Source organism: Rhineura floridana, chromosome 8 (assembly GCF_030035675.1).
Source record: "Rhineura floridana isolate rRhiFlo1 chromosome 8, rRhiFlo1.hap2, whole genome shotgun sequence".
Taxonomy (NCBI): domain Eukaryota; kingdom Metazoa; phylum Chordata; class Lepidosauria; order Squamata; family Rhineuridae; genus Rhineura; species Rhineura floridana.
In genome coordinates, this window is record NC_084487.1 from 34445320 (window position 1) to 34470473 (window position 25154).

Here is a 25154-nt window from a genome sequence, read left to right on the forward strand (position 1 = left end):
AATAACTGATCACACTTTCCATCCCATTTTTTGTACTTGTGTGAAGCATTGAAGTTGACCTTTCTAGCTGCTCAATCCCATTAAGCTTTATCCATTAGTTTGCAGTTTTCATTACCAGTGTTCCCAGCTATCATGGTTTCCCTTCCTTCTATTGCAGGGTTTCTCATTGTCATGCATCTGTACTAAAAATGAGGATAACCTTCATTGTTCCTTTTCTTTGCTTGCTTTGTTTTACTTGTTATGTATCTCTTTTTACAGATGAAGATGATGCTTCAGCTGCAGGTTAGGAGGACTATTCCATTTTATGGTGTTTGTTTGCTAACATGATAAGGAAAAATAACAAGAGCTGGTTCTTCTGTTCTCAGCGAGACTAACACTGTCTCCATCTAACGCAGAAGAAGATTTAATTCATAAATAAATAAAACTTGGTAGATGTGATAACAAATTCATTCTTACTTGTGGTCAATTCCCATTTGATTTCCCTGAGACTTCCCTGTAAATAATTGTGCATAGGACTGAAGGCTTCATTTCAAAACCCCGCTGCTCTGAATGAAAAAGCATTCTGCTATTAACTTCTGGAGGCCTTGAGGAAGAAGAATTTAGAAAGATACTTAATTTAATTTGAAAAGAAGAAGCAAATGTTTGTACCCAGTCTTTCTATCATGATGAAATCCAGGGCTGTGCACATGGGGGTTCCCAGATTGTCTCATAAGCCTTGCTGGATCAGAACATTGGTTCATCTTGGCTGGTATCATACCTCCCACAGTGGCCAACCAGATCCCTCTGAGCATATGGCCTCAGAATATGAATTTTCCATATAGACATCATGACCAACAGCCACGGATAGACTTATCCTCCATGAATTTGTCGAATGCCCGTTTATCTTACCCAGGCACTGACCACACCCAGGTGTGCTTAGCTTTAACAAGGTTGCTGTGTCAGATCTCTTCTTACTAGGCTCTTGGAAAACTCCCCCCTCCATTATTCTCTTAGGCAATCCCACATACCTACATATGGGCATTCCGCCCCCACTCTCCATCTCCTTTGAGTTCACAGTCCTTGATGGCCAGTAAAGTAATCAAGGTTTAACATTTGAATTGATATCATCCAGTATACTCTTACCTTGCAGATGGAGTTAATCGATCTGGAGACAGAAAGGACTCAGGTGAGATTTTCTAAAACAGAAAGGAAGGAAAAAACCCCAAACATTCCATTTTTCTCATAATGCAATAACAATTAACAAACAATTTCTTGTAGGGTTACTTTTCTTCAATTTCTTGTAGGTTACTTTTCTTCAGTTTCTTCAGTGGTTTGTATTCTGTCTCATGCTAACCTTTGATTTTTTGTTTTATATTTGTTTCAGATCTAGATAAAGATCCTGCTCCAAAGTTTCATCAGGTTCCAATGTGCAAACAGAGCTCCCTATGAGCAAGGACTTCCCTGGAGTGAAAAGAGATGCTCCTGTTCACATGGGTCTCTGCAGCACAAAAACGTACAGGTCAACTTGGTACCTTCCTCAGCCTGGTGCCCTCCTGATGTTATGGAGTCGAACTCCTATCATCCCTGACCATTGGCCATGTTAGCTGAGGCTGATGGGAATTGTAATCTAAAACCTGATGCCAATCTAGAGGGCATCAGGTTGAGGAAGGCTTCTAAAGATAATTCCAGATAATGAATTTGGGAAATCTAGGCACAGACCCATTCTTTAATGACACATTGCAACTATTTTTTGCAGTGGGGATATCACAAATAAATAAATCCCATTTTAAAATATGCACATTTGGGCACTTTTTTTTTATTGCCTTGTTTGACAAAACATTCAATTCCTTAAAATTAGATCTATGGTGAAATTTACATGTGATTTACTTTGCATGGAACAGAAGTTATATACTCAAGTTATTTTTAAGTGAAATTGCATGTGTTTCCCCCCAGGATCAAATTAGGTATGATGGAACTATAGAATCATAGTTTTGAAAGAAACCCAAATGTCATAATGTTCAAGGTACGACTCTGTACAGATATTGTTCCTTCGCAGATGAGACTACACAATCCTGATTGGTCATTGGACGATTAAGATATTATTACCAACATGTGCAATAAAAATTATACAGCTGTTCTTAATTAACATTTAAATTAAGCTTTTACAATGTGTTCTAGTATATAGTCTATACAGTATAAATAGATAACAGTTCTGTCTCTCTCAATATATATACTTGTTTGTGTGAGCATACTTGTATTTATGTGGGAGAAACAACACAACAGCCAAATATACGGTGGTGTCTAGCATCAATAGGCAGCCAAAGAATGCAAGATAAAAGTTTCTAATGACCCGTGAAGTATCTATTTTCAATGTTGTACTATAGTTTTGGGACGTAATCCCAATTTTCTGAACACCAGTGGCACTAGGATTCAGCCTCTTGAGTCCTTGAACTGTATTTTACAAGATGCAATGCTATTTGAAGAAGCATACTTTTTTTTTAAGGAACATATAGTTAGTTAATCAAAATTTGTTATCAAATATTGAACAAAATGTTAAATGTAAGCAATGGTGCACAGCAGGATGATAGGGTTTATGTTTTCTATAATGTCTGCTGAGAACTAGAATGACAGAGCTGAAAAATGATTTTAAAACAAGTCCAAACTTCTGTGTTAAGGCACGGCCCTCCACATCCCACTATTCCTATCCTAACTAAATAGCTTCCAGTATCACCTTCAGTTCAGTGCCCCAGTCCAGAGTTCTGTATATGCTCAGATGCATGCACAGAAATCACACGTATAAACACAGAATGCTGTTTGTGTCAGTGAAGAGAGCTCATATGAACATGCAAGGTAATATGTGCAAATCTTACATTTCCATTGAAATGGATAGAAAGGCGTATTACAAACAGGGTAACTCCATGTTGTGCATCAGTTGGCACACAAGAGAACCAATCATTTGAACAGGCCATAGAATAGCAAACTTTATTCAGCATCAAGATTATAGTCAAGGAAAAGTTGGGTCGCTAGGGTTAGAACCAGGATCTCACAGATTTGTCTGCTGCTACTTCATGTGGTGACCCACACGTTCCGAAGGTTTGGACGCATTCTGATGTCCCAGGACAGCCATTGGGTCCCCTAACTTGGCTTCTATGTCAGAGACAGGAATTTTGCCTAGGAGCCAACAGTTGCTATTGTGTGTTTCCTGGCTTCTGAATCCTGATTTGCAAGTCCTAGCTTTCATGTTACAGCTACGTCAGTGGAGGCTGGTCCATTAGAGTGAATGGGGCACTGCCACACCAATCTCAGTCAGCGAGGAGGGACAAAGCTGGAATTAGTTGGCTCTGCCTGTAATTGACTCTGGCGCCACCTACTGTCTTCCTGCCTTCTGCCCTACTAATCCATATGGACACCAGCCACCACTGAGCTGCCTGCAGCCTTGCACTGACACTGGATCGTCACTGTAAGGATGATCAGTTCTTGAGGTAGAGGAAATCCATGCAGGTTTAGTTTTAAAATTGAACAACTTTATTTATTTGCTATTTGACACAGACCAGCATGATGTTATAATTAGCCATCACATTAAATAGAGCTATTCCTTTCAAAAAGCTATGCCCAATAAGAATTTTTGGTCCCAATACTTCCAGTAATGTCATGTCAGGGTGAAAAAGAGTAATGGAGAATGCAAGTACCCTTTGAAGAAGGATCAGTACAAAGAAAGAACACATCAGAGCTAAAAGAAAGAATTTAGACAAGCGTCCCTTGGCTGAAATAATTATTGCAAAAAATTATATTTCCCTCCAACCCTTTTTCTCCTTATTAGTATGGTCAACGGGAGATGGCCCACCAGAAGAAGGAGAAAAGCAAGACAATTCCCAGAAATCTGTCCTGTTTGTTGAAAAACCAAAGGGTGGCTCGATTAGTGTTGGTAAGTGCCAAACAGGAACAATTTTTTTAAAGTATGTATTGGTTTACCACACATACGTGGGACTCCCATCCAGACTGTTGAACAGGCCTATTATACAGCCACAAGAGTGGCTGTATACTATAGCCAGCATGGTTTTTTCTTGCATTCTACAATGTTAAACTGAAAATACTCCCCATGCTATTCTACTGCTTCCCATAAGCTCATTTCAAAATAAAACCTTACAAAACTTATAGTCTTGAACTTAGAAAAGCTTGCTTAACAACCCTCTACGTTTTCATGGCGATACACAAAATACTCACAGAAAATTGAGAGTTCACAGTCCAGCCAACAATTAACAAGGGATAATATAAAAAACGTCCCAGAGTGGCCTCCTGTCTCTATCTCTGAAATTACCACAATTATATTGCCAAACTTAAATCAGGTAAAGCCCCTGGGGCTGACAATATCTCTGTTATTTACTTGTATTGACCACTCAACATGTGTCCCCGAAGACTGGGGGCTGGTTATAATAATCCCAATATATAAAAAAGGAAATAGATCAAACCCGGATAACTATAGACCAATTAGTCTACTGAGTATTGTAAGTAAGCACTATGCCAGACACTTACAGGAGAGGCTTTTAGACTGGATCAAACAGGTAAACATACTGGGAGATGAACAGGCTGGGTTCAGGGCAGGGCACTCTACAATTGATCAGGCTCTCATATTCCAACACCTGGCTGAAAAATATATATCGTCACCAGCAGGTACCCTATATGCAGCTTTTATAGATTTTAAGTCTGCTTTGGACCTGATCCCACGAGACAGACTATGGGAAAAATTTGAGGCCTCTACAATTGACAGGTGTTTACTAATACTTATCCACAGACTCTACGAAAACACTCGCTTGCAGGTAAAATGTGACCGACTGGGGCATATGTCTGGTCCTATATCTACTTTTAATGGAGTTAAACAGGGCTGTATTTTGGTCCCAACCCTGTTTAACTTCTACATCAGTTCCCTGGCTGAAAGTCTAATAGGCACTAATTTTCACGCTCCCAAGTTGGCCTTTAGCCAGTGTCAATTCTGTTTTATGCAGATGACGCTGTTCTTTTATCTCTAACGTCAATTGGTTTGAGGCGCCTCTTAAGGGCTTTGGATTCACACTGTAAAAGGGACCTGTTGCATATCAATTACGCTAAGACCAAGATACTGATCTTCACTAAGAAAAAAATTAGGCATAAACGGCAGATCAATGATCATATAATTGAACTGGTTACATCATATAGATATCTTGGAGTAACATTTCAATCTTCAGGTTTCTGGAATGCCCAAATTAACAACGCAATTATGAACGCCCAGAGGAATACAAAGGCACTCCTTTCTTTCTTTTTTACCAGAGGGGGCCAACACGTACCATCAGCTATTCAGGTATTTGTAGTCAAGATCATAGCACAAATGTTATATGGCTCTCAGTTATGAGTTTATAGCAATTTTGCACCATTCGAAAAGATCCAAACCAAATTTCTGAGAGCTATCCTGGGAGTGCCAAGTTGTACACCTAACTTAATTCTTTGTTTAGAGACAGGTGAAACCTCCATAGAGGCCCGAGCATGGCTGCTTAAGTTAAATTATTGGCTGAAGCTGCTATTTTTCCCAGTGGGATTGGCCCCTTTGACTCTTACAGATGCCTTCCAGTCCAAGTGGGAAAAAATGTCAATAGCAAAATTACAGAGGTTGGGCTTTGCTCCTGATGCATTATTGGCCCTAGGATACCCTAAGGCCAAAGCGGCTGTTAAGCAATGTATCTGGGATATTGAACTTCAAGAACATGTAGGCTTAGCCACAGCTTATCCAGATTTCAGGGACAAGTGGTGATATTTGCACCAGCAAATTATTTAATTAATTTATCAGTCCCAAAATATAGGAAGGCCTTTACATTAGCCAAGCTTAATGTCCTACCTTCTGCCCTCCTTGGAGGCAGATTTAAGAGCATGCCCTTCCGGGAGCGTCTGTGCCCTTGTGGGTCAGGGGAGGTGGAAACAATTTGTCATGTGTTGTTTTATTGTTCTTTTTACTGTGATTTTAGAGTTATTTTTATTACTCCAATTTTAATAAAAATCCCTGGTAGATCAGATTTATTTTATTTGGAGTGTTTGTTATCTGACCAGAACTCCCAGGTCACAATAAAAGTAGCCAGCTTTTTTGCAGCAGCTATTGACTGTGGAAACGTAATGATTAAACAATTCTCTTTTTAATTTTAATATTTTAATTTTATTGTTTTAATATGCAGTAAAAGGGTATCTCACAAGAGTGATTATGTTTAATGCTTCTTTTAAGTACTGTTGTGCATTTGTATATGTTCAGTTTGGTCTATGACCTTAAATAAAAATCAGTCAATCAGTTCACAGTGTAAAACAAGAGGGAGGAAAAACAGACCCCTGTTGGACTTTTTTCTGTCAGAGGTCTCATAATTTGTTGAAATTAATTAAAAACGTTCATATTCACAGAGCCATGTTCATAGAGTACCTGTAGTGCTACTACCAACCTTACCCCATCTTCTACAGTTTAAAAGTTTTTTAAATGCATGGCTGATTTTTAATTAATTTAAGAAATTTAATATTAGACTCTGTGATAGTGTGCTCAGTAAGAACGAACTGTCAGCTGTTCTAAAAGCCAGACTTACAGCTGTTTGGCTTGGCTAATCAGGGGGCCACACTCGCGCCAGACATTTATTCCACTTTAAAGTGTCATAGCTTCCCCAAAGAATCCTGGGAAGTGTAGTTTGTGAAGGGTGCTAAGAGTTGTTAGGTATTCCCCTGACAGAGCTCCAGTGGCCAGAATAGTTTGATAGTCAGTCCCTCTTCTGGGGATTGTAACTGTGAGGGAAATAAGGTGTCTCCTAGCAACTCTTAGCACCCTTCACAAGCTACACATCCCAGGATTGTTGGGGGGATGCCATGACTGTTTAAAGTGGAAAAATGGTTTGTTGTGGATTTGGCCAGTGACAGCTTTGGTTTAAATTTGGGTGGGTGGCTACATGTGCCTGCTGTATAATAAAAAGGTGGGGGAAACCCTGTAAAAGAATGATACTGTTCACAATGTTTTCCTTTTGGAAACAAAAAGGGCTTTCCCTCTGCCCAGTGCCCACCCTCCCAATCTCCTCCTCCTCTTCTTCCTCCCCACCCTCCCCCACCCTCTCCTCCTCCTTCCCTTCTCTCCCTCTCCCCCCTACCTGCCCCTGCCCCAGGTCAGTTAGACCTATCCTAAGCATGATTGTACAGGAGTAAATCCCACTGAACTCAAAACCTGCCCTCCCCTCCTCCTCCCTCCTATCCACTCCCTTTTGTCCCTTCCCTCCCCCTTCCTTTGCCTTCCCACCCTCTCCCCCTTCCCCTCCTTCCCTCTCCTCTCCCCTCCCCCCTTCTCCTCCTCCCCTATGGTCAGTTTCAGCTATCCTAAGCATGATTGCAGGGGAATAGATCCCATTTAACTCAGTAAACATGCAAATGATCAATCCTTTCTCAGCAAACTTGCACAGGATCCTATTTCTTACCTCCTGAATTTAAAAGTAGAGAAATTCACTAATAGACCAAAAAAACTGCTAAAGCAAGATCAGCACAGCACATGTCTCGTTTCTGTTATTTTGGCTGATTGTAAGTGTTGCCACCACTCACCATATTCTTCCAAGCTACACAGGAAGTGGATTAGACTGTGAAAGACCAACCCAAATTGTGTTTGCATTTTGACAAATTTGTAGGGCAGTACAATATCTCAGAGAGGAGGTCAGATCTCCTGCTCCCCTGGTGCATTTTAAAGTTTGATAGAAATATCTGTGGGATGTCGGTATGTTCTTAAACTGCAAGGGTTTTTTTGCCTATTAGTGAATACCTACTTAACTTCAGCAACATAACTGTGTCTGGTATTCAATCCTATACACATTTACCTGGTAGGAGTAAGTCTCACTGGACATAGTGGCACTTACTTCTGAGTAAACATGCACAACTCATATATTCTTATGAAACTCACACAAGACTTTAGGAATTCAAAATTTTAAATTCTTTATAATTAAGAACTAAACAAACACTGAAACAATATAACCATGATACATACGAAGAAAAAAAATACAATATTATAAAAATAGAAAAAAATCACCATATCTGTACAGCTTATGAGTTATTAAAACTAAACTATATATACAATGCCTAATATAACAATTTAATCAAAGCATCATAAATCTTGAATATATATCTTTTTTTTTTTACAATAATTTTTATTCAAATTTTCATAAAACATACAAAACAAAATCATAAAACATTCAAAGACAAAAAAACAAAACAAAACAAAAATGATTAAACAAAAAAATAAAATGTTGACTTCCCATTTGTCGCAGATCAAATCAGTTATAGGTCTACAATATATAACAATCCTGTCTCTTAAATTATATTATAAAATCACTTTCCTCCAGTAGTTATCTTAATTAATCATCAAATCTCATAAACATTACTTTATTCTTTCCACAAAAAGTCAAAGAGAGGTTTCAATTCTTTAAGAAATATATCTATCAATTTTTCTCCTAATAAACATGTCGATTAATCCATCTCGTTAATAATAATAATAATCTTATTGTCATAACCATAGTCCAAATAAACATATCGATTAATCCATCTCATCAAAATCTGTTAGGTCCAATAATTTCAATAGCCATTATTCCATTATCCATATTAATTCCATCTTCCATCTTCAATAGTCCTGTTAAGTCCAGTAATTTCAGTGTCCAATCTTCCATTATCAGTATTCCATAATAATCTTGCTGTCATAACCATAGTCATATAATAAGAGTCTGATGGGAATTTCCTCTATCCCAAATATTTTCTTGCCATCAATTCTGAATAAGTTGCTGAAATATTGTTGTAAAGTCATATCTCTGTTCTTCTTTTTTACAAAATGCACTGGCTCATCTCTTGAGAGTTTTTCCATTGTCACATGGCTGCAAAATCTTGAATATATATCTGATATAGAACCATAGTTTGAATGTATTCAGGAAACCTTTGCCACTTATCCAAGAAACTATCATTTCTCATTCTTCCTTCTTGAAACCTCAAGAAATCTGTCACTTTAGCTATTACAACATAATCCCAAACTTTTTCTCTCCATTCTTTCCTTGTTGGTACCGCACATACTCCCCACAGCTGGGCTATGCTGGGCTATGCTGGCATAAGTCCCTCATCCTGGCTCAGCTGGAACCTAGCCGGTTCAGCCCACAGTCCACCACGGAAGCCTCATCTGGTGGGAGGGGAGCCAGCAGAAGCCAGTGGAAGGCCTGCCAATGGGGCTTTCTGGGGGCGTGTCGGAGGAGGGGCAGGGGGGCTTATGTAATATCCAGGTCCCATTCAGTTCCCTCCCACAGCTCTCTGTCATGGCAGCTGGTATGCTAGGAAAAGGAGTATTTTGTTACTCTCCACCACACCCTGCCTGGTGCAGCCAATGTCCTCCCCTCCAAGAGGCCTCTGAGCAACACCTAGATGTGGCAGCCCCTTCCATCAGCTTCACCTCTGCTAGCTTCGCTCCTGCCGGCCTCCAGCAAATTGGATGGCTCTGCCTGATTATGCATTCAAATCTCTCATGAATCTCCAGTCAGTGGGAAATTAATTTTAATGTTTTGCCTTGGCTTTCAAGAGCAAATCTAAAGACAGACATCTGATCCAAAGTAGCACATGTACAGCAGCAGAGTCCTTTCTAGAAGTTAAAATTCTACTGTCTAGGTATCTGGATGAGAAAGAGGAACAAGAGAGACTGCGTCCAGAGTCCCCCTGCAGACACACAGACACATACACTCCTTTTTCTAAACAACCGACAGGTGTAGTCGTGCAGGGTCTCGGGGGGTGTCTTAGTCCCCCTACCTTTTGGGGACCAGGGTCCCTATGTCTCCAGCATCCTACAAACCAATCAGCATGATAAGGGAGTGTGTTAGTCACTGGGAAGAGTCTTCAAATATGCTTCCTTGTCTTTTCATGCTGAGTGGTTCCTAGAGATGTCTCTTGTTGTGGGAGAAGTCATTAGCAAGGATCTCATTCTGAATCCAGGAGTAAAAAAGGTTGTGTGTGTGGCTGTGACTATCATGAAGGGACCTTGCACTTCTGAATTTGCCACTACAGTACTGACAGCCAATAGCTGGAATGCTGGCTTTTAAAAAGGGGGGCTCCATGTGTACAGTCCCAGCTTCTATGGGTCTAGGAGAAAAACCACACACAGAACATCTAGTTGCACATGTGGATTATATGTCTCTTTCTGTGCACACAGGCTGTGTACACACAACTTACATTTAAAATGCATAACTTCCCCCAAAGAACCTTGGGAACTGTGGTTTGCGTAACTACAATTCCAAGAATCCTTAACAAACTACAATTCCTAGGATTCTTTGGAGGAAGTAATGTGCTTTAAATGTATGGTGTGTATGCAGTCATAGACTCCCAAGCGGTATCAGGGAGAAAATGCTTGCTCTGCTAATTATGGGACCATGCAGTGTTGGATTGTATGGTATTTTTGTCACAGCTCAAGTATAACTAATGCAGTTACAACTGGGGAATTCTCTGATGGCCACTAATATATATCTTTTTGAACTTTTGTATACAGTTCCTCAAACATGTTGCCAAGTGCCTATCATATATGTGGTAATGTTTCTAATTTAACTGTTTGGTTTGGTTTTTTTTCCCAAGGGCAAAATATCACTTTCATAGCAAAAGTGGAAGCCCAGGATCTTCTCCGGAAGCCAAATATTAAGTGGTTCAAAGGGAAATGGATGGATTTGGCAAGCAAAGTAGGGAAGCACCTTCAACTAAAGGAGACATTTGAGCGCCAAACCAAGGTACCAAGGGATGACAGAACTCAAGAGTTTCACCAGTTTTTGTAGTTTACAATCCAGACTTGGTAGTTAAAGGACATGAGATCAGGGGTTAGAGTCCTGGATGAATTTGACAGTTCATGTGAAAAGAAGTATGGGAAAAGCATAGATATTTTCACAAGCTTTCTCCAGAAATGTCTCACCAGGTGGGATGGAGCCATGATGCTAACTTCCCGGTGGGTGGGTTGCTGTTGCCTACTGATCGCTAATTGAGCAGCTGCTTGTTTCTAGAACATAGAAGCTCACAAGTGGGAATGGAACTGGGTACCTACTTCCTGTTTTCTCCAGTATCTGGTATTCAGAGCAGAGCTTGGAAAAGTTACTTTTTTGAACTACAACTCCCATCAGCCCCAGCCAGCATGGCCACTGGATTGGGCTGATGGGAGTTGTAGTTCAAAAAAGTAACTTTTCCAAGCTCTGACAGAGGTATACTGTTACTGCACACACAATTAGCTATCATGGTTAATAGCCATTGATAGAAATAGTCTAATCCTTTTTCAAACCCAACTTAGCAAATGGCCATCACCAGATATTATGATAGTAAACTCCAAAGGTAATTAGATGTTGTAAAGAAAAAGTCCTGAATCCAAAGCAAAAAGTCTTTCTCCTCTGTCCACACTATTGATCCTCCATTATCGAGAAGCAAAACTGGCATTTGAGTAGGATCCCATGTACCTATTTCTCAGGGTTGGACCTGGACAGCCAGGGTTTGTATTGTTTTCTCCTGCTATGACATTCTGCAGCTAAACTGCTCAGTATAGGTTTGAAAGATATCTGGCAAGCCTGATGTATGTTGATACAGCTAGTGAGTGGACACTAAGCCATAGCTTAGTGGCAAATCACAAGCTTTGCATGCAAAAGGTCCTAAATTCAATCTCTGACATCATTAATAGTGCAGTCTTAAGTCCCATTGAAATAAATGGCTTATTTTGAGTAGACATGTATAGGATTGCCCTGTAAATGTACAAGGAAGCAGGAACTCCTGCTGAATTCCAGTTCAAGCCCCTGATTCCCTTTCAACGTGGCTACATGTCATTTCCTAATTAGACATACCTGAGAATTTGATCTTTGTGAATTCCTATATGGAATGACTTGCTCCATCCTTCTTGGGCTAACATGCAGATTCAAACTCAGCTAACCACTGGTTTTTCACTTCTACAAATATTGAAACACAGTTCTTGGCAGCTGAAAGTGCATCAAAATAGACATTTAAATATGTATTTTAAAAGAAGGTATGCATTTACATACATATTGAAATTTGTATTTCAAGAGATTTTTGTTGAAAGTTTTGTTACAACAATAAGCACACAACAAAAAACTCAACAGTTTTAAAAATCACAGGTTAATGTTGGAGCAGAATAGAATTATAGCAAAAAATATATGCAAAAATGAAGACAGTAGACAGATCCACCCATCCCTAATCCTAGTAAATTAACGTAGGACATGATATTTGTAGAGTATGTGCATGAATGTATTTTTAGTTGCTGATTATTCTCCAGAATTTAAATTAACAATTGCACTGTATGTTTGGATTTCAGATGTATACATTTGAGATGCAGATAATTAAAGCAAAGGAAAACTATGCTGGCAATTATAGGTGTGAAGTAACATATAAGGATAAGGTTGATAGCTGCTCTTTTGATCTGGAAATCCATGGTAAGGGTGCCTTTTAAGTTTTCTTTTTACTTTGTAAAACATATAACATAATTTGAGGTCATTTTTGTTTATCTGAACTCCCCATGCCCATAACTATGCCTATTTCTAAGCATGCTTCAGATGCCCACCAAAATGTTTTTAATAGGTTTCACATTCCTTTTTCTCATTTTTTTAAACACATGCCCATTCAGGGATACATTTTTCTGTGTATAAAAATTAGGAGCCTGTGAGATTTTCTTGGAACTAGTTTGGAAGAAAAAGATGTGGAGCTTGGAATAAGTCGAGGAGAGGAGAGTTCTGCTGATGTGGTTTGGTTTCTACCCATTATGGGCTTCTCCCAGGATTTGCTTAATGGAGATCAGATGGGGTTCATGCCTACCTAGAAATCAGAGCCTCTGATTTAGGAGCCTTTTTCCAGAGATGGCATCAAGACTCAGCACAGTTGGGCATCTCAAGGGTCAATAACCCAGTAGGGGGGCAACTGACAAGAGTCCAGTGCACTTGCTCCTCCCCTTCACCACTGCAACTTGGCTGCTTGTTCATCCACGTGCTTTCTGCTTGGCAAGCAAGCAGGAGGTAGAAATAATGAGGAAGAGGAGCAGTAGGTGGTGATAATGGCCATGAGCAGGTAAATTCACTGAGGGAGGTACCAGGGGGCCCACGGAGGGTGTCTTGCTTGAGGGCTCCAAAACCTGCAAATACTATCTTGAAACTGTGGTAGGACTGAGGAAGCTGAGCTCAGAAAGAAATAACAGGAGGGGCTATAGGAGAGAGAGGAAGTAGAAGTCAGGTTGTACAAATAGCAACACACAGGGGCCCAAAGGGTAGGGAGAAGAGGGTGGAAAGCCTGCTCCTTCCATCTTTAGCTACTCAGATACCAGTTGTCAGGACCACTGTTTTAAAGAGCCAATGGCTACTGGGCAGGGCTGGATTAAGCTGAGGAGAGCCCCTAGGCTGATTGGTGTTTGGGGGGCCCTTCTCCTCTTAGGCAATATTTTTCTCAGACCCCTTACAATGAACCCTGCCTATACATACAGTATTCATGCTACAAACCACGAAGATTAAAAACAGCAATCAATACTAAATATCGGCGCAGAGCACAGGCGCAGTAAGGTTATGGAAAATAAAATGTTTAATGGACCGTTTTTATTTGGCTGGTGTGCATTATGTCTTTTAAGCCATCCTTTTAGAACGTTATGAATGTGATTGCAAACATTTTCTTTTTGTACATAATGAAAAATCTATAGTATAATTTTTTTTAGCTTATGCACAGGCCACTAAGAGCTCCGGGCCCCTAGGCTTCAGCCTACTAAGCCTAATGGATAATCCAGCCCTGCTATTGGGCACCTAGTTTTTTGCACCTTCTGTCATCATTTTTAAACAAATGTCAAGTCATATCTGAGCTCTCCAGAAATAAGGTGGTTCTGTAATATATTGTGATGGCCAAAGTGGAACATAGGACCTAGGATTAGGGCAATTGACTATGTGCTCAGAGGCACTCCTTGCTTTCATATCAAATGCTCACCTCCAACCACCAATGAAAGTGATTTACTAAAGGAGGACAGAAAAGGAAGATTAAGGACCCTCTAGACATCCTTTCTGTTGTGCATTCATGACGATTTGTGTTTACGATCCTGTTGGGGCAGTCCTAGACAATCCTGCTTTCAATGCTGTTTGTGGCACTGCTTCATGTCCAGTCAGTGCATATCTGATAACTTTCTGCTGAACTCCCATACCTATTTCTACTACATATATTCTGGTTTATTTTGGCTCCACGTTTGTTGCACTATAACCCAGACAACAATAATATGGTAGTGATGGGGAAGCATTGCAGCACAAATTAAAGCAGAGCTAATTAGTCTACCACCAATGCATTATTATACAGCCACAAGAGCCAGCATGGATTTTTCACATTCTGCAATGTTAAATTGAAAGAACAATTGGTAAGAGCAAGGCCTAATATATGTCAAGCATCTTTGCATTCGCAAGTATATATGGTCTCATTGATCCCATGGGACTGGCATAAAATGGAAATGGACTGCCTTCAAGTCAATTCTGACTTGTAGCGACCCTATGAATAGGGTTTTCATGGTAAGCGGTATTCAGAGGGGGTTTACCATTGCCTTCCTCTGAGGCTGAGAGGCAGTGACTGGCCCAAGGTCACCCAGTGAGCTTCATGGCTGTGTGGGGATTCAAACCCTGGTCTCCCAGGTCGTAGTCCAACACCTTAACCACTACACCACACTGGCTCTCTGGGACTGGCTTAAACAATTCTCTTATTTATGGTAGGTATGCTACACACCATATATTTAAAGCAGATCCCCCACAAGAATATTGGGAACTGTAGTTTACCCCTTACAGAGCTACAGTTCCCAGTACCCTTAACAAACTAAAGTTTCCAAGATTCTTGGGGTGTGTGCTTTAAATGTATGGTATGTCTTCAGCCTAAGACAAAAGCAAAGACTATCCAAGAGCAAAGGGATGGGTGAGAAATTTGATTCAGTTTGCATTTCAAGCCAAATTTATCAGTTCTGCACTTCTGAAACAGTATGAGAACTGAAACACAGCCGTCTTTCAAAATTTGCACTTATTCAAATTTTGCAGTGCAGTTTGCCAAGCAGCGTTTACAAAAAATGCATATGTTAGGGGGAAATGTGCATAACAAGGAATATATAAGTGAAATTAACATACAAAAAATAATTATTTGACAAGAAATCGCTTGCAAAAATGTGTGCAGTAGCCAAAACTGCCTATAAAATGTGTTCAAACTAAAATGCTGGATAATTTTCATGAGGGTTTTTTTTAAAAGGTAAAGGTGTCCCCGCACTTGTAGTGCGAGTCGTTTCCGACTCTTAGGGTGACATCTTGCGATGTTTACTAGGCAGACCGTATATATGGGGTGGGATTGCCAGTTCCTTCCCCGGCCTTTCTTTACCCCCCAGCATATGCCGGGTACTCACTTTACCGACCACGGATGGATGGAAGGCTGAGTGGATGTCGACCCCTTTTACCGCAGATTCGACTACCTCCTTTTGTTGGAATTGACCTCCGGCCATGAGCAGAGCTTTCGGTTGCGTTACCGCCACTTACCACTCTGCGCCACGGAGGATTTTTTTAAAAAACAACGCAAATTGCTACAGAAATGTGGAGAACTGAATTTAAGATTGGGAAAATGAGAAACTGACAGAACTTTTCATCCTTACTGTCCCTCAAACTGTTACTGTTGGGTCCTAAAGCCTGGTCACCTGGCCCTGTGGCTTCAGCTGCCGGACACATCTAGGAAAGCTTTCAAAATATTCTAGCCTTGCAACAATCTGGCAGTTAACTCAATATATGTTCAGCCTAGCAAAACAAGCCTACCAAATTACCAAGGTCAGAGTGCTCATTAATCAGCCATGGAGGCAGGACACAATTAATGGAATGTCCAGCAGCTGACTACCAATTAACCAGGCAAGCCTCAAAGTCTGTGTGCATTCAGTAGCATGTAGGCAAGGAGCCAGCCTGTCTGCATGCATGAACTTTCTATAGGAGTGAATTGTTTTTCTGATTACATGTCTAATTTACACTGGGTGAAATTCAACTCCATGTTATCAACTAGATGTAAATCTCTTACTGACTTGAATCAAAAGTTGTGTTTTCCTTGGGGTTGAAGGAGATTTTAAGTGATGCCTGGAACTAATACTTGAAAGTTATTTACTTAGATTTTTCCGGTCATACCAGGCTATTGTTTCTACCAAATTCCACTGCTATTTTTAGCTTTAATAAAGAGAAGCTCTTTCTAGGTGAAATCAAATTATACCTAGTATTCATTTGGGATTTCCCTTTGTAGTTGGCAGCACAAGAGGCATTCCTTGGCACTAAAGTGTATTTATTAAATTCATATCCCACCTTTGTTTCAAAGGAGCACAGAACTTAAAAAGTAGAAGGGAGGTTCCCTATTCACTCTCCCCCCCCCAAGCAACATGACAGCATTCTTCACCTGTGATGGTGTTGATAGTGCTTACTGCACTGACTCCATTGTGGTTCTTACCTAACACACAGGTAGTAGACATAGGCAATGGCAAAGGAAGAGCTCAGGATTATACTGGCTTAAAGAATCCAGTTGTACCAATTTAGTTTACGGCCAGATGTGTAAGAATATGTTGTCTTTAGCATGGCATCTCTAACATTCATCTGAAGAAATATTGCATTTTTATATAAAAAAATTCTTGTAGGAGTTTATTACCACTGTGACATCATTTCATAAATGTTTTCCTAGATTGTTACATTTACAAATGTTTACCATGATTACTACCCAGATATGCAAATGTGTTTCAATTGGTTGATTATATATATATATTGGTCTGTACATCTCTCAGCCATTTCCTTCAGTACATTGTCTGTAGCAGGATTTACCAAATCAGAATCTTTACTTACTTACTTATTTGTTTGTTTGTTTATTCATTCTATTTCTATGCCGCCTTTTGGCCAAAAGGACCTCAAGGTGCTCACAAAAAACCCAAAAACCCAAATACAAAATACACATCAGAAAAGAATACAGTGCACAAAAATTTAAATAACAAAATATTAACATGGTTAAAAAAACAAGTTTCTTTACAGGCCTGGAGATAATCTGTCCTTAAAATGTAGTACTGCCACTTCAAGAATTTTAGTCCTCAAACATTGAGCAGCTGTTGTACAGGATTCGCTCACCAACATCATTGAATTCTTCCCCGTAGTTGGGCCTGTTGAGGAGCACCTGGTAGTTGCCCAGCATCACCCTCTCGGTGGGGATGGGCAGCTTCACCAGGTACGGCGTCTCCTGGTCGTCCAGATGGTAGATGATCTTAGTCTCCGCCGCCACCATGGCCGCTGCCACTCCTCACGGAGGACTTCTCAGGCAAAAGGCTCCAGGCGCAGCTGGCCGAGCCTGGGCTTTCAATCAGAGTTTAAAGGAAACAGTTCCAAGATGGTGGTCACTTCGTCCTTTGGTCTCAAGCTAGTAGTCTAACTCATCCAGAGCCATCTAAGTTGCAAGGTGTTCATGCCTCCCTGCATTCTCTCTACGTGATCTTGAACGTGTGTAGCTTTCTTCCCTGGGGGAGCCTCTTGAGATTGTAAAGATTCTTATATGGTAAATCTTGCTACAGACACAGTCATAAATAAACTTGATGTCAGGACATGAGAAATAGACACTTTTGTTCCTTTCCAAGAGAACTGTCCATCCATGTTTGAATGATTAATTGGGTTAGCAAAATCAAAACATGGTATTAGGTTAACACTGTGCTGGCTGCATCATATCCTTCTATAACACATAGGTGTTGGAAATCTGTGTGCCTAAATCAATCACTGCATAGAAGTCATTGTTTGTAAATTACAGGCACCACCTCATTTATTTATTTATTTACTTATGTTTGTAGAAATTCCAGCTGCTGCACCATCAATAGATATCCGCTCTGCATTCAAAAGAAGGTAACTTCAAGTAGTGCTCTTGGAAAGTTCTTCAGTTATGGGTGATAAAAGCATTATGTGCTCTATATTACCTTTGAAAACCAAGCATCGCAAGTGGGTTGAAAATCAGAGCGAAAGCAAATAGAAATGAAAGACCATAACAGGCTTTCAGAAATGTCACAGTAAAATGAGAGTGGAGTGTAAGTTACAAAGGGGAGTGTCAGTGCTAACAGCTATAGTTTGTATTTTTGAAATATCCCCCCACTGCCCAGAAGTTAAGATTGCCACTTCATCTCTTGTAACTTCTTATTGGTTTACACATAATTGTTGCCTCATGGAGGCTGTTTTTCATTACTCTATGCAGTGGCTGCTCACATGGAGCTACAAAATGGAGGTTTTCACAATTCCTCTACAAAGGTACGCAATGAAAGCCTTGTGGTGGCATGGTGGAAAACACCCAATGAATTGTACGAGTTGCTGCCTACCAGTGGCTCACCATGTGATAACAGCTTCCATACAGACAATGGTTTTCACAGTGTAAAGCACTCACCATGCAGTAGTTATAATGTTTATGTTTCAGGGAGTGGTGAAATTGTGTGAATGTTGACAATTCTAGACAAATCTGAAAACCCAGTGATAACACCAGTGAATGCTTATTTATTTATTTATTTATTTATTTATTTTAATTTATATACCGCCCTAAGCCCGAAGGCCCGAATTAAGTAAATGATGTTCTTATTTATACTGTGCCTTACAGGCTGACACAGTCAACATGGAAAGTTCCTGGTCTCAAGGACCTTTCAATAGACTAAGGGGAAATAGTAAAGAGACAAGGGTAGAAAGGGAAGAATGTGGGAAGTGTTTATTTTGTTTTATTTACTATTTATGTCCTACTTTTCTGTTAAAATAATAACCAAGGCAATTTGCCATTTTAAAAAAATATTCAAAGCAACAAAGGAAAAGAACAAATTACACAATAAAATTATACCAGGAACAAGAATCAACAGTAATTAAAACCAGTGACAGTGGCCACCTCTCCAGGAGGAGATAGGAAATGTTCCCTTCCTTTTTCAGTTAGCAGTATTTATTCCCAAACCAACTGTGCTTAGTATCACCTGTGATTTAGGGAAACAAGCCAACTTCAACCCATGATTGATGATGCTGACTTGTTTCAATATTAAACAATAACTAACACTATCCACAGTTCTCAGTTTGGACAAAGCAAGTAACTGCTGTAATTTGAAAATGGAAGTAAAAGCTTCTGATGTTGTGGCTGCACCAAAGAGGTGAGAAACAGCATGCAAGCCTGGATCACCCAGGTTTGTTCCTGTAATACTAAGCTGTGGTTAGGGTTATGTGCAAGCTCAGCCAATAATACTAAAACATCAGTAGAGATATCATAAAATAGTAGGCCATTGCTGAAAAGCTAGCCTGATTTTTTTAAAGATGCAGAAAGATAGAAAGACCAGTAGCCTGGTAAATCACCAAGAGCGGATTCTTTTATTGTGATGCCGGCACTGAGAGGACACTGTTTCTTGTACCTGCTCACCTGATATCATCCATGTACAGGACTGAGAGCAGGTACCCTAAGTTCAATATTAGAGGCTTGGCAAAATCATATGGGAGCAGGCAGTTCCTCAGGGAGCTATATTTAAAATATGGTTACGGTCAGGAATTAGGATTGAGGATAAACCAAAAACCACACGAAAAAGTTTTTGAGGAGAGATTTTTTAAGAAAGAGAGAAATGGCATTGTGTATGTGGTCACGGAGGAATTGTTGGGGTTCACTTGTGTGTGTCTGAGGAGAGTGAAAAAATATACCAAGTGATTTTTTTGTGTGTGAAAAAATTACTCGTACTCCTGCCATGATAAAAGTGTTCTAGGTGCCAGGACAAAATAGTTGCAATGGGCAGTACTGTTACAAAAAAAAAAAAAAGCACTGAATATACCTACTGTCAGATACTTACCATTCATCTGGGATTGTGAGCAGCCATACATGAATGTCAACATTCCTCATACTTCTGACATCCATTGTAACACTTATGGCTTCTCCACACAGCAAGAGAATAGAACATTGTTTCGAACTTTGTTCCTCACAAAACAATCTGGAAACTCCTGTACTCCTAGGCCACCCTATTCATTCCAATAGAAGAGCACATACATGCAAAATAATGTGTGTGTGGTGTTGTTCTTTAAGTACAACACAGCCCTTGTAATTGGGGGGAGCTCTGTGTGTGCATCACACCAACCATCCTTGGAAGGCATAGTGAGACTGGGATGCACATATCTGATGTTCCTCAGCAGATCAATAGAGCTGGCTTCCTCATGCTGATATCTTTTGTCCCACATATTTTCCATTCCGTCATTTCTGAGCTTTAGCGCACAGAACTGAAAATTCTCATCTGGACTTCCCCTCATTTTTTGGAAGAAAGTTCCATAATCTCTTCACACATGGGCATGGCACATGAGTGAGAGGTCCAAAGGAGTACATACAAAGCTACCCTGAACTTCATAGTGAGGAGTATTTTGCATTTCCAGATGTGTTTATACATAGATGAAAGTTGTATTTGGCTAGGCACTGAACATCACAGATAACATAGAACTTTTGATATAGACCTTCTGACTGAAAGTTTTGTATTGCCAGTCCTAGCCTTACCATTTGCTCTTCCCACATTTCATCAGGGTACATCTTCCTCCCTCCCCTCTGGTCCTTTACTTTCTCTCTTTCTCTCTCTCACACTCCTGCTCTCTCATGTCCACAGTGACGCAAGCATGAGTTGATAATTGTAATGGATTTCAAATGTTTCATTGTGAATACAGATATCTAGTATTGCCATGGCACTTTAAAAATGCCCAGTGCTGTGGGGGGGGCTGTACCCCCACAGACTTTGGGGAGGTCTCCTCAAATATTTATGGGGAAGTATTCCAGACACAGAAAGTTTCTGGTAAGCTCCCTCTTCTGCCCTGGACCTTAATAGGCTAGCACTGAGCCCTGTTGTCGCAGTGCAGGTCAAAAACATCAGCAATGAAACATCACTGCTGCCACCAAGAAGGTGAGGAGGGTTCATTATTCCTTCTGGTTTGCAGTGATGGAGGTGGCAATGACTGGTATATCATGTTAATGATATATCAGCAACTCAAGCAGACGTGCCCCAGGCTTAGAGAGGGTCTATAGCTCACCCGCAGAGCACATGTGTTCGTATGCAAAAAGTCCCAGTTTCAGTACGTAGCATCTCCAGTTAGGTAGCAGATGGCAAGAAAGATCTCTGCCTGAGATCCTGGAGAGCTGCTCTCTGTCAGAGTAGTCAGTACTGGGTTGGATGGACTTATAGTTTGACCTTGTATAAGGCAGAAACATTAAAAGGACCAAATAGTTGATATATGCTTTTATCCAAAAGCATATGATACTTGTTATAGCATGGGCTTTTGTGCGCTAGGGTCCACTTCACTAGGTGCATCTTCCTATAGGCAGCTTTTTAAGTTTCCAAAATCATTCAGACCTCCCATATTAATAAATAAGACATCCAGTGGACATTATTTTGTCTCCCCCCAGGACAAAATAAAAACATATGACACTCTGAACATATTGAAGTTTTAGTTATTATAAAAGATCCTGGTTAAGTATTATTTATACTATATCAGCCTTTCCCAACCTTTGGGTCTCCAGATGTTGCTAGACTACAGTTCCATAATTCCTAACCATTCCCTGATCAAAACCTCTTCCCAGCTCTCGTTTTCTTTCTTTCTCAGTCACTACTTGTGGTCACATAATGCTAAGGTATGGTTTGTTTTAACTATGGTTTGTTTGATGAGCAATGAGTTGTCTCACAGAGAAACAAACAAACCACAGCTTGTTTCTCCAAAGCTTGGTTTGTTTTCCAGCTGCTCTTGCCTTGTGCCATTGTGGTTTGATGAGCATCTGGGATAGGATGGCCAAACAAACCGTAGTTGAGCAGGCTGTTTGGTGCAGACATAATGCCAAACTATAGTTAAAACAAGCAATGGTTCGGTAAGGCCAATAACAAATAATGCCTTCACATTGTGGTTTGTTCCCATTTTGGCTACTGTGTGGGGCTAAGTACAGATAAACTACACTTTGGCTGTACAAACCATGACTTAGAATCATGTGCGAACCAGGCCACTGTCTATATTTTTCAGCTTATTATGCAAGCAGACAAACACAGGGACTAGGAATATTCTACTCAACAAACTCTAATCTCCCCAAAGATTAGATTCTCAGGATGGCAATGCCTTGGGAATCCTTAGATATATGCAGAATATATTAAGCCCTGTCTATAAATATTGGAAATTATATTGTCATTGCTCCACATTTTCTAGAAAGAAATTCACCTTTTTTAACCCAACCCACCCTAACAAAACAATCTCATCTTTAATGCCATACAACACACTGTGTGTGTGTAATGGATAGGCTGTCCATTTCCAAATTTCCTCCTTGCTGACACGTTTAACAGAAACATTACTATTTGATATTTTTACATAGTTGTGCATTGTTCTCTGCAACATAAACAACAATGCAAATCTTTGTTTTACATATATAACTGAGATCAGCACAAGTCCTTTGTTTTGATTTGTTTTAGCAGACACACTGGTAGAAATCCAAAACGAAGATCTGTGTGCTGACTTGGTTTGAAACATATTTGTGTTAAAGGAACACAAATTTAGGCAAATGTAAATGCAACTTGTGTTTTTAAATTTTGTGTGTGTGTGTTTTAAAAATTAAAATTTAAAAATTGTGTTTTAAATTTTGTATATTTGTTTGTACTGTTTTTAATTGCTGTAAACCTCCCAGAGAGCTTCGGCTATGGGGCAGTATATAAATTTAATAAATAAATAAATGTCTCTATAGATTTACAAGAATTTGCCTGAACAAGTGTAACTTGAAGCAATACAAACCTTTGTGTTCATTTTTCACAAGTGCTTGTTAATGGGAGGTATAAATCCTCTGATAAAGAACACAAGTTTGTGTTGATGTAATAGTCTTACTTGTGTGTCTCTATAATATTGCATTCATAGGGCATCTAGAGTGTACATAATAGGTGTTGTCCAACTCCCTTGGTATTAAACAAAGATTTGCTTATTTTCTTTTATTAACAACAGCGGTGAAGGACAAGACGATGCAGGAGAACTTGACTTTAGTGGTCTCCTGAAACGTAGGTGAGAACCAAGCAATGAAATGAGCAGGTGTGGATTGGAAATGGTTAGGCTCGCACACAGAAAGTGCCAGGTGTAGAATTAATTTCCCCCCAAAAATGTTGCCATCATTTCCTTTTGACGTTTACAGACTTTTTATTCTTAAGTTACAAAGCTTGCTGAGAGTTAAGCTAAACTGACAAGAAATCACAAAAGTCTAAAAAATGGTACAGTTTCCTAGGGCTACTGCCCATATTATGATATAACTACATGGGAGTGCCGCAGATAATTCCTGTGTCACTAAATTATAACATGGGATGAGGTCTTACTGGCATGTGCCAGGACTATATTGGTGTTTCTTTTGTGCCTGCATGTTTTTTCTTTCTTTCTTTCCTATATAGGGATGAGAAATTTAGACCATTAATCTTCACCCCTCCCCCCCAAAAAAACCCGATAGCAAAACCCAACTCTGGAACATTTGTTTTCAAAGCATGCAGTCCACAGATGGACTGCAGCTTTTTTGGGTTTTCTGTTTACCCTCCTCCTGCTAAGGAATGATGTGAAATGATTTGCTGAGCTCTGATAATGCATACATTAGTTATGTGTCTAAAAATGCATATGCCATGGGCTTTTAAAAGGGTAGGTATATTAGGGCTAGAAAGCAACTTGGTGGAATTTGAGAGCTTATTATAAAAGCAGAAACATTTCAGAGGGCATATGAAAACATTTTTTGAAATTCAGAATAATCCTAGAAGCTGTTAGCTGTGGGTTAAATCCCCAGATATGAGTAACAATACAAACAAGTGTTCAGATATTTGCTTGACCTTTACATGAGGTTTCGGTTTTCAGTACCCTCTTCTACTCGCAAGGCTGCAAAAACAATTATGCCCATTTTAGGTTACAAGACTGAGTCCATGCTCACACTTACCAAGCTGAGTTACATTTGTGTAGCAGAGAAGGTACATGTGCCCCTCCTCCGTGCAAATAACATCACAATACACAGGCACGCCACACACAGGCCCTAATTTAGCTGATGGCATGGGCATGAGATTTGCTGTCACATTTTTGAGAGGAATGAACAGTGTAAAATTAAGCATTTTTGTGGACTGGCCACATCACGAGGGATATGTGGTGAAGGGTATGTTCCTTCTTCCACTATACAACTTGGGCCCCATCTGCACTATGCATTTAAAACAGCAATCATACCAATTTAAACGGTCATAGCTCCCCCAAAGAATCCTAGGAGCTGTAGTTTGTAAAGGGTGCCAAGACTTGTTAGGAAACCCCTTTTCCCCTCAATTCCCAGAATGGTTTATCATTCCCTCTTCTCAGGGGATTCTGGGAATTGTACTTCTGTGATGGGAATAGAGGTCTCCTTACAAATGTCAGCGCCTGTAACAAACTAATTTCCAGGGTTCTTTGAGGGAAGCCACGACTGTTTAAAGTGGTATGATACTGCTTTAAATGGATATTGCAGATGGGGCCTAGAATGCTGCTTGGGAAAAGTGTCTACATTTACTGATATTTACATTGCACCTTTCTTTAATGACGTTACAGCAGCATGCACGGTCCTCCCCCGTTCTACTTTATCCTCACAACAGCTCCGAGGGATAGGTTAGACTGAGAGGCAGCAACTGGTCCAAGGTCAGCCAGTGAACTTCATGGTTGAGGAGGGATTTGAACCTAGTTGTTCAGTCTTCATCCAACCACAATACAGTAGGGCTCCACTTTTCGGCTTTCCGCCGATGCGGTGGCTTTCAATTAGGGGAAATTCCCCGTTTTAAAGCCAATTTTGCGGTTTTTCAGCATTTTGCAGCATTTTCGCGCAACATGGCCCATCATAGTCAATGGGTTCCGCTTTACGGCGGGGGCCTGGTCCCTAACCCGCCATATAAATGGGGCCCTACTGTACCATACTTTTCAAGATGTTTTAAAAGTTTTTTTTAAAGATATTTTTCTGATGTTTTATTTTTAAGAACTTTTGCTTTTAAGATGTTTTTAGAGTTTTGTCTTTTGTTTGCTGCCCTGAGCTTCTTCTGAGAGGAAGGGTGGGATAGAATTTTTAACAAATATTTATTGTTTAATAATAATAATAATAATAATAATAATAATAATAATGAAATAATGAAG

At 40.0% G+C, this 25154-nt stretch overlaps 1 protein-coding gene across 6 annotated transcripts in view; it reads left to right on the forward strand.

Moving 5' to 3' along the window:
* Positions 1–25154, forward strand: part of MYBPC1 (myosin binding protein C1) — a 165506-nt gene that overhangs the window by 36577 nt on the left and 103775 nt on the right. For 5 of the 6 annotated variants that reach the window (XM_061638845.1, XM_061638844.1, XM_061638847.1 and 2 more), the window contains 7 exons: positions 259–282; positions 1130–1165; positions 3800–3904; positions 10603–10751; positions 12326–12443; positions 17843–17894; positions 22992–23048. In XM_061638845.1, coding sequence (XP_061494829.1) covers positions 259–282; positions 1130–1165; positions 3800–3904; positions 10603–10751; positions 12326–12443; positions 17843–17894; positions 22992–23048 — 541 coding nt within the window. The remainder of the gene's footprint in view (positions 1–258; positions 283–1129; positions 1166–3799; positions 3905–10602; positions 10752–12325; positions 12444–17842; positions 17895–22991; positions 23049–25154) is intronic. The other variant, XM_061638848.1, reaches the window with a different exon arrangement.